At 41.4% G+C, this 14,656-nt stretch overlaps 1 protein-coding gene across 4 annotated transcripts in view; it reads left to right on the top strand.

The window, feature by feature from the left end:
• Positions 1–14,656, top strand: part of DICER1 (dicer 1, ribonuclease III) — a 109,385-nt gene that overhangs the window by 42,297 nt on the left and 52,432 nt on the right. For all 4 annotated transcript variants that reach the window (XM_019552465.1, XM_019552463.1, XM_019552464.1 and 1 more), the window contains 4 exons: positions 7,934–8,126; positions 9,102–9,264; positions 9,754–9,884; positions 12,313–12,447. In XM_019552465.1, the coding sequence (XP_019408010.1) occupies positions 7,983–8,126; positions 9,102–9,264; positions 9,754–9,884; positions 12,313–12,447 (573 nt within the window). In that variant the 5' untranslated portion in view covers positions 7,934–7,982. The remainder of the gene's footprint in view (positions 1–7,933; positions 8,127–9,101; positions 9,265–9,753; positions 9,885–12,312; positions 12,448–14,656) is intronic.

Here is a 14,656-nt window from a genome sequence, read left to right as displayed (position 1 = left end):
TGAGGAGTAAGCTATTGTAGGTGCCATGTACATGATGAGAAAACAACTCAGTTGCCTGTTTTGTGGTATCGCACACAGCAGTTTCACAATAAACCTTGTTAGAATGGAAGGTGTGGTTGTCACAGAAGTAATAGAGGGGGGGAAAAAGTTCACTTATAGTAATGATTTCATCCCTGGTAATTTAAACTGAATAAGTAATTCTTCATTTGCTCTCCAAAAATGGTTTGAGGCCAGGGGCAGGCAATTATTTCGGACAGAGGGCCTCTTGCTGAGTTTTTTGGAAAGCCACCAAGGGCCACAAGACAGACAGGCAGGGGCAGATAAATATTAATTTTCTAAACTTTTTAGGGGCCCTGCGGGCCGGATAAAATGGCCTGGTGAGCCTTATTTTGCCCATGCCTGTTGTAGGCTCTGGTGGAGAGTAATTGCTATATTTTGATCCCAGAAATCACTTTGTTTTGAAAGCAGTTATCACTTTTACTTGAAGACCTAAACATCAAACAGAATAAAATGGAAGCTTCAGAACAAATGTAAGTTTCACATCCTATTTTAGACAGAACTGAAACCAGTGTTTTAAAATATGTAGTCAATTTTTTTGTTTAAATGCTGTTACTGAAAACTAATCTAATTATCATGTTATCATGGATGGGTATGAAAGAAGAGAGATGCTACTTCTCACTTCCTTTCCATCTCAACTCTGCATTCACATTCTCACAGTCTCACTTGCTTTTCTTCTTAATTCTTTTTGGTAGACCTAGCCAGTGGTTTCATGGGTCTGTTCCCCATTATTTCTATTTTGGAAGAAAACATCAAATAGTTAGTGAAGAGAATTGGTAGAGTGGTATAATCAACAAGTAGGATACATCACTGATTCAAGATATGGTCTATTTCAGTTGCAAGTTGTTGAGCTGGGTACAGGAATACCTGGATAAAGTGCTGCGGCATGTTATACAGACTGGTCCATTCTGGTCTTGAGGTTTATGAAAGGTGAACCTAGACATCATAAGTAATTATACTTCCACCTGCTAATAAGTAGCAACTGTGTTGATTCACAAAAATAGATGGAGCCGGTGGCATCTTAAGGTGTAGCCATGCAAGAGGGCTCGATGTGTAAAGAAACCTGTGGAGAACAGACTATACCATATTATATCCCTTGGAATGTAGAAGAAGGGTACATGTAAAATTAGAGGTCAGTCCCATCTGTTAACTCGATGAGACAAGTGGGAAACTTTTCTTGATGATTGTGGGGACTGAAGTCAATCTAAGTTTTTGGAAAAGTAAACTTTTTAATTTAGATGTAAAATTACTAGCCATTGTGAAGATAATTTCAGCCTGTTGGTATCAAAGCTATAAACGTCAGTAGGGCTCTTTGCTTTCTTTGAGCAGTAAAGTACCATTTTACATTTGGAAGTAATGAAATATTACTGCCGTTCTTGAGGACCCTCCCCCAAGCTTAGGAAAGTGAGGATGAGTAGTAGGGTCCCTTATGTTCATAACAGTTGAGAACCACCATGAGGGCAAAAAGACGGAAAACTCCTTCCCATTTAATTACTGTATTTTACAGTGTATGTGTTATCATGATGTATAAGTTGACCCCATATTGCTGTACAAAAAAGGTAGGATTTTTGTAAATTTGTTCTAGAAGTCAACCTTGCCTCAGTATGCGAGATGCTGGTAGCCTGGGCAGGCTCATGGGAGGGGTGGTGTGCTGGCTGGCAAGTTCCTGGGAAGCTGGATCAGGCAGCAGCTGGCCTGCTGGCAGACCACATGGCTGACCCCAGGGGGACCTCTGCGGTGGAAGGAAGGACTGGGGCCTGCCAGAGTTCAGGGCCTTCCCAGCCCCCTGGCAGCTCACCGCCCAGCTGTGAGGCAGGCAGGAAGGCTCTGTCAAAAGCAGGATTGGGCCTCTTGCTGCTTCTGCCTTCAACAGACTCCTGCTGCCGGAGAAGGGGCCGGCATGCCCAACGGGCAGCACAGGGTGTTAGGCAGGGGGGAGACTAGGGGTGTCAGACAGGGCCAGCCTCCCTACTGCCACCCCTACCTAAGACCCTGTGCTACCCATGGGGCATGCTGACCCCTGCCCAGGCAACACCAGACATCCTGCCAGCCTCAGGAGCCTGTTTTAAAGCAGAAGTAGCAAGGGGCCCGATCCTTCCTGTTGCGGAGCTTTCCTGGCTGCCCCAGGGCTGGGGGCTGAGCTGCCGTTGGGTCGAGCTGCCCCTGAGCTGTAGGGGTGGTGGAGGCCCAGTCCTTCCCTCCAAAGTGTCAGTGCCTTTTGTGACCAGTTGGCCAGGCTGCCAACAGGCCATGTGCTGCCCAAACTCCCAGGGGATTTCAGGTAGCACCGCTCACAGGGGATACTGTAGAAGTCAAGGTTGAATTTTAGAGTTAAAAATTTGGCTTCAAATCTCAGCTTGTATGCTGTGAAATACAATACCTCATTTTTATCAGAAATGAGCCAACTTGGGGATGACCTGAAATATGAGGCCTTCAAGCAAGGTTCCTGGAGATTGGTAGAAATCTCAGCATTTTTTGCTTGGGGCTTGGAAGTGTCATGGAAGTGAGATTTGTTCATTCGAGTATTTGAGCGGGGTGATGTTCATCATCATCATCTTGTAGAAACCTTCACATGTGATGCCTTCTTATAATCTTTACTATGTAAAGGTATAGTAAAGACTTCCAAAAATAAGTAGTTTTCTGATCTTGTAGTACTCAGACTTTGAAATGTATTAATGGAGAGTAATGTTTTCATTAAGAGAGAAATAAATCCCTTTTGACAGATTCTTAAAGCCTCTTTGAAACTGAAACCATGACTGACTGTAAAACAGGAGTGTCAAATTTGTTGTGGACTGGATCTGAACCACAGGGCTTCCTATGGGTCAGGTGATGTGTAAGGAGCACTAGCGAGCCCTGTGCTTGCTGGAGCTGTTTCAGTATGGGTCTGGAACCCAGGGAGTTAAGCCTGCTGCTTGTTCTGCCAGGGACAACTGAAAACTTTGAGCATTTATACATGCATATTTTTGTGCCAGGATGTGCTGGAGATCCAGCGCCTCAGAGCAGACTCAATCAAGTCTGCTCCCCATGTGAGCTGATGCATACTGCGCTGCATCACATGCAGTGCATAAGCAGTGAAATGCATGTCAGCGCATAGGAAATGGTGGAAGTGCTGCTGCCATTTTCTCAGCGCTGATGTGCATTTTGCCACTTAAACAACTGCATGTGCTTTGGTGCTTTGGTCTGAACATGTGTACAAATGCCTCTTGATTTTTAGTGATGGAAGTGGCAGGGGGTGAGTAGCATCTACTCCCTGGATTCTGGAGTTGTGCTGGAACTTGGGATCGACACCACCTCTGCGGCTCAAGTGGCTGCAGTGATGAGCCCCTGCAGGCTGAATCTGACCTGTAGAGAAGGGTGGGCTAGCCTGTGAGGAGTTCTGTGGGCTGTATGTAAGAGACTCTTGTGCTAAAAGAAAAATGGAGAGCACTCTGTGAAGAGTCTGTCAATTTTGAAAGCATCTTGGTCATTGGCAAGTGACTTTTAAAGAGAACTTAAAGGTCAGAATTTTTTAGCAAGTCTTCTTTATGTATTTCAGTGAGGGTTTTTCATGCAAAAAACATAGTCAACTTAAGGTAGAGAGTCCTTGGCTCCACTCCTACCTCATTTTGAACCACGCTTTATCTTTTCAGAGTTATGTTGTCTTTCTTTTCAAACCCTGATCATTTGAACTTGCTGAAGTTAGTGTCATCAAATGTTATCAGTATTGACCTGTAGTTGATTGTGTGTATGTATGTGATCTTTCCATTAAAATTGCTTTTTGGCTTTGGATTAGAAGCTAAGAGACCACAAGCCCAAATCTCCCTTTTTCCACAGAGTGGTTCCTATCCTTGTGTGTTTCATAGTCTGCTATTGAGCAGGACCTTTCATGTCATATATGAAGATGTAGCTGATAACAGAACCAAGTTCCTCCTCTGATGGTGTAAAGTCTGTATATTGCTTCTCAACAAAATTGAGCTAAAGCTCTGTGCTTGCTTGTGTTCTTGATACATTTGGGCTATGCCTGTATACACCTACAAATCATGTTAAGATATACAAATAAATCACACTCAGTTTGTTCTATAGGACAGCCATTTGATTACGGTCCTGAAAGAGGGCCCAAGAGAATTGATCTGAAAACTTGGAGCAGGATGTGAAACGCATCATTTAATTAACCCAGGGCTGTTCAACTGGTGATCCATGAGAGGTTCCCCCTTTGTGTTACTCCCATAATCACTCCAGCTGCTGCTTCATCCAGGGCTTCCAGGCTTCAGCTCCCTTTCTCATTGCAGGGGGTGGGGTGGAGCAGGGTAGCAAGATGCAGCAAAGCCTGCAGTGCTGAGGTAGCCTGTGGCACTGTGCAGCAGGGGAGCCTGCAGGTGAGGAGAGGGTCACCCACCTGTGCACACAGTGCAGGAGTTGGGAGAGGAGCTTCCTATGTGAGTGGAGGCAGGTGGGAGTTTTTAGCCCAGAAAGGGGCCGGTGGGGATCATGGCCCCTGCTGGTGCATCCCCAGACCACCAAGAAATTTGACAGTCCTGAATTAACTAACTATAATGTTTAGAGGGAGCCCCAAGTCATTATAATTAGGCATAATTCCACTCTTTTTAAAATTTTGATGGCTAAAATCAACAATGTTTATTTTTAAGCATTTCTTTTGATTTTTATTGATTTAAATTTTCAGGATTGTGCAAAGTTGGAGTGTCTTCTGATTTTTATCAGTTTAAATTTTCAGGGTTTCACAAAATTAGTGGTGCAGGGGCAGACAATTTAGTAATAACACTATACTGTTAAAAGCTTTATAAAATCAGAAGTCAAAATATAAAAAGTAAATATCCGTGAATCAGTAAATCATACCTGCTTTAAATCATTGTGTTTATTCATCAGCAGGGATCCAGGTTTTTTCCCCACAGGAAACGGAATGCAAATTTCCTCCTTTTAAAGGATAACAAATGTGGGAAATCATGGGTTTCTCCTTGCAGGCTAGCAGAGTTCCAGTCTGCAAGGGGCTGTTTAACACTGGGGTGGGAGCAGGATGCAGGGGTCGCCACATGCATGTGGGCATAGGTGACATGGAGTGGGGGGCATAGGCAATGTGAGGGGGTGGGGGTGGGGTCAGACTGAGGCAGCGGCAGCGATGGTGAGGGAGGGAATGGAGTGGGGCTGGGACTGGGGGTGCTGCCCAGGGCCTGGGTGGGAATATGTGTCCTTGGGGCCTAGCTGGAGGGCAGGATAAAATGGAAAAAAATGAGTACAAAAACAGTTTTTTCTACAGCAAGCAAAGCTCTTGATTTTCTGTACATTCTTATAAAATGTCAAAAAAAGTTTTCATTTCGTAAGAGTGAATTAGAAGAGAGCGTTTTAGAAGATCAATATTAAATATATAAAAATAAATGTCAGAAAACCATATGCTCCTTAACATCAAACCTGTGTATCGGGAACCTCAAAAATGGGTTATAAAAGCATGGCAGTACCGTTTCATCTCACATAATTATCAAGATGCTAATTGATATATTTGAAATTCATTCTGCCTTCCTTCTCCGCACATTATGCTGCAGTGCTTGCTTTTAACAAATACAGCATTTTGAATACTTTATACTCTAAATTACTAAGTTAATGCTAAGAATTGAATAGTTATCAATAAACATCAATAAATAGCGATTTCACCTCACACTTACAGACCAATGAAAAAATATTTCCATTGATAATAATCAAAACTTATATAAAGGGGACTGTAACAGGGAACCCTTACCTCTGTTATTGGACAGGGGAGAAAGAGAGGAAGGTAGAGGGGCAGAGGAGAGATGGGTTAAAGAGGAGAACAGTGAGCAGCCTAATGATTATGCAGTTAGCTGTGCTCACTCACAGGTGCCGAAGTGGGCTTAAGGGAGATAACAGGTCACCTAAATAAACCCCTACCCAAAGTCCAGAGTGGGGAAAGAGGGAAAATATTTGAGGCCCCAGCCCAGTGGCAGCAGGTCCTACTCGGGCTGGCTAAGCACAGGGGCCAAGGGTGGCCACCACCTCTCACCATGTGCCAGGTAAGAGCTCTAGGAGTGCCGCTGCCCTACTCTTCTGGTCCCTGCCCACCTGGCTCTTTACTGATGATACAGGGATTCTGGTTTTCTCTGTTTAAAAATCCCAAAGTCCCCAATTATTATAAAACCCCCAAATCCACATTTTTTTCACAATTAAGATGAGATGCCACTATATGTATAGGTATCAGTTGAACACAATGTTTTATTGATATACTTCTCACAAGACAATCACTCCCTCTCTAATCTCTCAGTTCTAATTGTGAAAGAGAACTTACAAAACAGCTGATAAACTTCGATTCATAAATCTACTGGATACAAAAAAATAATGGTCTCAATATTGACATTGGATTTATGACACATTGCAACCTACCTGACCATCTGATTCACCAGGCACCTGCCAGACCTGACCTCTTACACTTCTTTTCCCCCCTCTTCTTCCCCTCTCCTCCTTTTCTACCCCTGTCTTCCTAATTTCCAGTTATTTACATTGTCACAGACAGCCTCTTTTCTACCTTGGAAAACTACTAGGGTAGTCTCTCCCTTGCTTACCGTTGGCTTTTCCCCCCCCTCCTTTCCCTTCCCTACCTTTTGTAAATAGGTAGAAACTAGGAAAGCGTCGCCCTTCCCCCCCCCACACACACACGCACACACTTTTATTTTTTTGTCCTGCTCCATTTAATCTTTTATCTATTTAGTATTGATCTTCTAAAACTCTCTCTCTCTCGTAATTCCCTCCGCTTTTTTTTTTTTGTCCTGCTCCATTTAATCTTTTCTCTAATATTTTTGGTCCTGCTCAAAGAAAATGTATGTAAAGCTGGTTGGAATGTCTGACTAGATGGGTTTTTTTTGTTGGAAATTGTCAGTTGGCTGAAACCTGTAATTTCTTAAAAGAATGTGTTTTAGATTTGAGAGAACTTTTATTTGAAAAAGGGTTGTCTTTCTTTTAAAAAAAAAAAAAAAAAAAGAGGCCCCAAACTTGACAAACAGTAGCTAGGGTAGTGGTGCTATGGCCCCCTGGGGTCCTGCGAGAACCTTCCAGGGATGCAGTGAAATGAGTGCCACCACAGCCAGGGTGAAATGCCTCTCCTGCCTCCCATGGCTGCTTTAGGTTTATCAGAAAACCCTAATACAGGTAGGTGTTCATGGCAGTACCCCAGGGAGAACCACTGAGGTAAGCAGAGGCAGTACAACAGTGGTTCTCAACCGAGGATGTCACCAAATTCAAAAAGGTTGTGAAGGAGTGCCCCGGCTCTAAAAAGTTTGAGAACCACTGAGTTAGGGTAATCATGGGGTGTATGGAGAAACTCAAGTTCAAGTCCCTGGTCTGCCTGATGAACGTCACGGCCAACTAACTGTTGACTATTCTGATGTTAGTCATTCGGAATATCTCTTATTAGAGCTGTTCTGCTTTGGTTGTTGGATCTGGGTCTTCCACAATTTGAGTACTTTAATTGGGATTATTGAATATTCCAAGATATTTTGGGGCTATTAAGGTGACCTCTCAGACTTTTATGTAACACTTTGAAAGGTCTCAGTTAAAGGAAAATGTCTTGGTGTAGTAATAGACACATTCTTTACAAGAATTACAAAATTACACTTTTTACCTACAGCAGAACTAAAAAAACCCCATTTAAACTTCTCATAATTGAATAAATTTGAGGACGTTATAAATGGAATGCTAACAGAATAAAATCAAGTTCAGAGAATGAACTTGATGTTACTTTTTTTCCTTGTAAAAACATGGGTTATTTGGGAAAGGTTTCTTTTGCTTTAGGTTTTCTTCTGCAGAAAGGAGAAATTACTTTTATTATAATCCATGATTTTAGTGTGTGTGTGTTTGTTTTTTGCTGTTTTTCTCTTAGTAAGCTGTGCTGGAACAAAAATGCAATGAAAGAAACACTGGATGAATGAATGGAAAGCCCTGCTTTGCAATCCCTCAGCATGGCAGGACTGCAGCTCATGACCCCTGCTTCCTCCCCATTGGGTCCTTTTTTTGGACTACCATGGCAACAAGAAGCAATTCATGATAACATTTACACACCACGAAAATATCAGGTACTAATGACAATTCTAATATTGTTTTATTGTCCACAGGAAATGGAAATGAAACATATCGCCTGGCTATAAAATACTTCTATGAAACTGATTTTGATGTGGTACATGTCCCCTCCCATCCCACTGCATGCCTTTCATTTCAGTACTCAGTCGTCTTAATGTTTGAAACATTGCTTAATGTTCATCTAGTCTCAAGTCCTCTTGGAGTGCAGGACATTCATTACAAATCAAATGGCTGTTGTTACAGAAAAACAAACCTGTCTGTGGGTGCCACAAAAGTACTGTGTCTTATCTTGCTGTATTGGTAAACAAGTGTCCTGAAATAGATGTTTAATTTCCTGGGAAACCAAACTATTTAAAATTCCTGGTTGTCCAGCTATTGTGATTAATACTGTCTCAGGAGTTTGTTTTTTCCCCCCCTTTTTTGGAGTAGTTGGATTCACATAGTTATTACAAAACACAGAATTAATACAGGAGTTTGTGCACAAGGCATGTTAACAAAATGCAGCTAGTTGTGCCCCTCAGGTGGCTTCATGAGAGAACATAAAGTTTTGAGCCTTTAGCTGCCATTGAGTTAATTGGCTTTGTTTTTACTGAACAAGTAGAAGTCATCCTGTTGGGTGCTGAGACTCTGGGTTCAGTTACTGCAGGCAGCCTAACCAGGGTCATAATTACAACGGATAAACATTTACTTCATAAGGTTTTTATAGCAGTAGCAAAGTGAGGACATTACAAGCCAAATTTGTCTAGAACCAGATACCTTCTTTTCCTGAGTTGAGTGAAATTTGTCAATATGTTATATAGTAAATACATTTTTGTCCTAGAAAGCCAGTGGTGATTTTATGGGAATAGAATGATTTTTGTTCTGGTTTAGTCACTATTTGTACACGTATAACTTGTGGATGTTTTTGCTTTCTGTTCAATGTCTTGTATTAGTTCACTCGCACAAATAATGACTATCATTCTCAAATCTAGGTTGAACTGCTTGAAGCAGCTTTGGATCATAATACTATAGTCTGTTTAAACACTGGCTCAGGGAAGACTTTTATTGCAGTACTACTCACTAAAGAGCTGTCCTATCAGATCAGGGGAGACTTCAACAAAAATGGAAAGAGAACTGTGTTCTTAGTCAACTCTGGTAAGGATGGTTTTCTCCCCCTAAGAGAATTGTCGTTTGAAAATGAAGCAAAGTTACTAGCTTTTGTTTTTGACAAGTTGCACAACAGTACTGAATAAAAATACATTTATTCAGTGAGACATAGTTGCCATAAAAGGTGGGATGGTTGCCTTCTGCTCTTTGTACATATTAATTCTGACTGGTATCAGTGATCCTTTCCCCCCCTATTACTTTAGTTAGGTCTTGGAAATGTGCGCTAGGCCATTTGCTTTGATATTTTTGTAATGTCTTAATTTCTTGGTTTTACGGAGTCTGGTCATTGAACTTGTTTTCTTAAAAAGGGGTACATCCAGATTACATGCTTTATATGTTTAATGTTCTCTAAATAAGTTGTTATGAAAGTCATACATATAGTGACATGGACTAAAGGACTAAATCATGTAAAATCCCTCTGCTATTGTACAGTTAAGAAGGAGAGAAAAACCTCCCCCTTTTTTTTTCCCCCCCAAGCAAATCAAGTTGCTCAACAGGTGTCTGCCGTCAGGACCCATTCAGATCTCAAGGTGGGAGAATATTCAAGTTTAGAAATAACTGAATCATGGACAAAGGAAAAATGGAATCAGGAATTCTGTAAACATCAGGTAAGATGAATTTAATGAGCTTCCTTGAATTAAAAGTTTACAGTGCTGTACATCCTGGGAAGAAACTTTATACCTAACCCAAATACTGTGTCCCTTTTGTGCTCACTGTAAATTTCAGCATATTTGTGGCATTTGGATGCAGCTATAAAGAAAAAATATTCAAAGACACTTTTTTTTTTAGTGTTTCCTTGGAAAAACTGGTCTTTCAGTTCTACTTTTTCAGTTGCACTAGCATAAGGATTGATGGTGAGTGATGACAGTGAGCTGTGAAAAGGAATTTTCCAAGCGGGGAATCATGTAACTATTATAGCTAGTTTTTAGTCGTGATGAAAACATGAAAAATCTCAATTGAAGGGTAATCATAATTTCTTAATATTTTGTTTACTTGTCAATTCAATAGTCCACATTTGTCCACCCTGTGGTACACGCAGCTTCTATATGATTTAGGGAGGGGGCAAGCAGCACAGTAGCAGATAGGGCAGGGAGCAAAAAGCAGAGCATCAAGTTGTTTAGGGGAAAGGAATCACAGTGATTCTCAGGGAGGGTGCAGGGCTAATTTGTGGCATGCCTACCAAAAAGACCCCCACTGCAAGTCTGGTTCATTCAGGCATGTAGTAAACATTGTATCGCTTGTAACCTAGTTGTGTTCCCCTCCTTTCCTCCATCCCTCTATTGTTAGTCCCTCGCTCGGGCGCTTTGTATTTCCATCTCAGCTTTGTCATCTTTTTTCTGGATTCCTCATCCAAAACATCTTCTAATTAAAGTCAATATGCTCTTGACGATTCCAAAGTAACCAGTTTTCTAGTGTCTGAGGTGAGCACAAATCCTTGTATAAGAAAGCTGTTTAGTTTTACATTTTACTTTAGAAGACTTTTTATTCAGTAATGTTTTCCAATGCTGTTTACTTCCTAAAGAGGATCATGACCCACTGCACTGTCTGTTTATGAAAGACAGGTCACCCAGAGAGGCTGTGGATTCTTCATCCCTGGAAGTTTTTTAAGACCTGTCAGATAAAGCCTTGGCTGAGATGATCTAGTTGGGGATGGTCCTGCTTTGAGTAGGGGGTTGGACTAGATGACCTCCTGAGGTCACTTCCACTTTTCTATGATTCTGTGACAGGATGAGAATGGGAACAAATTGCAATTAAGGAGTTTTAGGTTACATATTAGGAATAACAGTTCAGGGAGAGGGGCATGGCATGTTCAGAGAGTGATGGTGGGGGGCAAGAGTTGGGATGTGGGGTGTGGTGGGCAACAGTCTTACCCATGCTGGGAACTCCTAAACACCATGTGCTCTGCCTGCCCTGAGTGTTGATTTTTAAAGCAGCAGCAGCTGGGGACCGTTTTAGAGTTCCTGGCATGGGTATGGGAACTCTGCAATGTTGGTGCAGTTTTACCCACCCCTAGTTATGCTACCACCTGTGTCATAGAACAGTGGCTCTTAGGAAGGGTGCAGGGCTAATTTGTGTCAAGCCTACCAAAAAGACCCCCACTGCAAGTCAGGTTGCTTTGCATACCCCCTGCCAATTGTTGTGGCAAAACTGGAAGTCCCACCATGGAACTTCTGGTTTTGCTGCCACAAGCAGAATCCCACTTTTCATCACAGACCATGTCCCAGGGCAAAGCAGCCTACTCAGGGCCTCCCTTCCTGTCCATCAGCACGCTGATGCTGGGAGTGAAAGCCCTGGCATGCCAGACACGGCGCGAGGGGCGGCAGCCCAAACGGGCAAAGACGCCTCCAACCTGCCAATGGGTGGGGAGCCAAACTCAAAACGTGGCACTTGCATACCCCCTGCTGCAGGAGTATGCGTACCACAGGTTGAGAAACGCTGTCATAGAACCATAGCAAAGTATAGCTGGAAGGGACCTCAGGAGTCATGTAGTCCAACTCCCAGCTCAAGGCAGGATGAATTCTATCCAGATTATCTCATACAAGTGCCTGTCTAACCTATTCCTAAAACCACAAAACAAATCTGGTTACCCATGGCAAGGCTTGTAGCCCAAAGACACCAGAAAACACCCTGACATGCCACTGTTCAAGCAGGGGGGATGAAGTCATTGTTAGTGTCCTGCCACTGTAGGGGTTGCTAAATACATTCAAGAAGTCCAACGAAGACCATGCCCTCACTACATATGAAGGCAAAAATCCCAGAGTCTGCCCCAGTTTCACTGTGGGGTACAATTATATTGATTTTTAATTTTGGCTGGGCATGTATTGGGTGGAGGTCAGGTACATATTTTACCTTGTGCTGGACTACTTTCTAAAAGGTATTCCATAGTCATGTGCCAAGTTTTTTTTTCACCCTGTCCCGAACTAGTGTGCACTGATAAGTAGTAGCATTTAGTAACTGCTAATATTGTCTAACAAAGATCTTGCCTTCTTTCTGTAACGATTTTGCTAAGATGATCTGCATTTTTCTTTATTTTAGGTTCTGGTTATGACGTGTCACATTGCTTTGAATATTTTAAGAAATGAATATTTATCTCTTTCAAACATTAACCTTCTTGTGTTTGATGAATGCCATCTTGCAATCCAGGACCATCCATATCGAGAAATTATGAAAGTAGGTTACCATTATTTAAATGTCTTATCTTTAGCATCTTTAATTCATGTATTGAGGTACAGGTAGCAAATTTAACTACTAAAAAACTGACTAGCCAATCAGTGTTAGTGCCTAAAACCATTTTTTATATGCATTGCTATAAAAAGAAAGGAAATTGAATTGTGGTTACTATTTTATGACCCAGCAGATAGTCACAGCTTTAACTATTCAGAAATGTAGCCTTTCATAAAATTTGTTTGTTTAACATTGATATATGTTCTTGATTACATTAATTAGAAAGGAGCTGTTCTGTTTATTGATTAAGTAATTTATTCCAAGAGCTTTATTGCTCAAAATTATATATTGTTGTGGTGCCAGTGTATTAATTTTTAAATGGATTTAAGAACAACATTCCTGAAGGCAATTAGGGTGGCACCAATCAGCATCGCTACATCTAAAAATCAAGTACTTGGATGTGGACCTAAATTCATAAACCCAGGCTACCCTATACTTTAAATGGGGGGGAATGTTAGGAATCTAATATTGAACGCACTGAGCAGGTTGATACCTAAGCCAGTAAGTAATGCCATAGAGAGAGGGTGCATCTCCTGGAGAAGGGCATTGCACCTCTCCCAGATTTGGATCCGTAAGCACGCTTGGGACATGGGCAGTCTCTACCTTCTGTCTGTTGAAATTTAGGATATTTTGCATAAAGGGATGCATGATTCCTTGCGAAAATGAAATACAGCCACAGAGAGTGCAAGTAAGATCTGTACGAATGTAGCTCAGCAAGGAGGCTATTCTCCTGGGATAGGAGAAGTCCTGGATTCCAGTCCTTGCTGCCAGATCCATTGCATATATTTTTCCAATGAATCTTTAATACCAAATGTATGTACAGTGTTTGAAGCAGGGCCTAGGAGCCATAACCTCTCCTTTGCAGAGTAATGCATTCATTATGAGTAGTAGTTCTCCTACCTGCTTGCTTGCTCTCTGTGGCTCCCTGTCTTGCATTGCATTTTACACAGTAGTTTAGCTAGAACAGGAGGGCTAAAGAGGCCCCATCTCAGAGGTGGGAAATGTGTTTGAATCCTCTCAGGTTCATGAGGGAATTAGAGAGGAAGTGGGAAACCTGGCTTTTGAGTAATCTAATCACAAGGCTATTATATAAACAGTCCCCACCATTACCATCAGCAACACTTTCTTCCAGTCTTGTTTTTTTAACTGAAATGGTTCTGGCTTCTAGGCATACTTTGTATAAACTTGCTGAATTGTGAATCCTAAAGAGTCTTAGGTGAGGGATGCAGTGGTTCAGTTGAGCCCATATGATGACACCCTATGTCACGCACAGTAGCTGAACCTGATTTGTCCAAGTAGCTGATATAAGTAAGTCGGTTACCTACATGGTTAGGTAGGGTTTGTATTGCTTTTCTAGATTGACGCACCAGACTTTCTTTGTGAATCGCACCAGAGGTAACCAATTAAAGCTGGGGTGTTAAGAACAGCAGCCCTTTTTTAAAACAAACTAAAGAAGCATGCCATTCATTCTCATTAAAATTGCTTGGTTTAAGAAAACTTTTTAATTTAAAATTTGTACTGTAAATTAAGTGAACACTTGCATCTTAAATTGCTTGTGTGCTTACAATAAAGCTTATGCAATTCCTATCTAGTTTAAGAATAAGACTTGGATAATATTGCAAGTATATAAAGTATTTTGGGACACAGTTCACTCTAGAAATGTTTCACTAAATTAATATTAGTGAAACAGTGACAGCAAAATCAGTATATCATATGGAACCCTGAGGATAATTAGAAAAATAATTTAGAATTGTGTAGTAATGCAGTTAAAGGTATTGTGTATTTAAAATTAAATCTAATTGTGGAAATGAAATAAATTTCACCAGTGACTTGGTTAGGGTGTTTGAGTGAGGTGTATGTACATTTTTTTTTCTTCTCTCTCTCAACACATTTTTAGTTTTGTATTATTTTTTAATACCTGAATTAAATCAGACAACTTTTAAATACTGGTGCAGTCTCTCTCTGCATCTTTTTCTTTCTTCTCCCTGCCTCTTAAGCTACAGCCTGTGTGGTAGGTTTTATTTTTTTCTGTGTGGAATAAGGCATTTCATAATGCTACAAAGACATCTTCCACCTGCTTTTGTTTCCATTCATGTCTGTAGGTGGTGGAAGAATAGCGGAAGTTAACTTTTAAAAATATTCTCCTAAACATTTT

This window comes from Crocodylus porosus, unplaced genomic scaffold, assembly GCF_001723895.1.
Source record: "Crocodylus porosus isolate Cpor-Errol unplaced genomic scaffold, CroPor_comp1, whole genome shotgun sequence".
Taxonomy (NCBI): Eukaryota; Metazoa; Chordata; order Crocodylia; family Crocodylidae; genus Crocodylus; species Crocodylus porosus.
The sequence above is the reverse complement of the archived record's forward strand: the minus strand, read 5'-3'. Positions and strand labels throughout refer to the sequence as shown.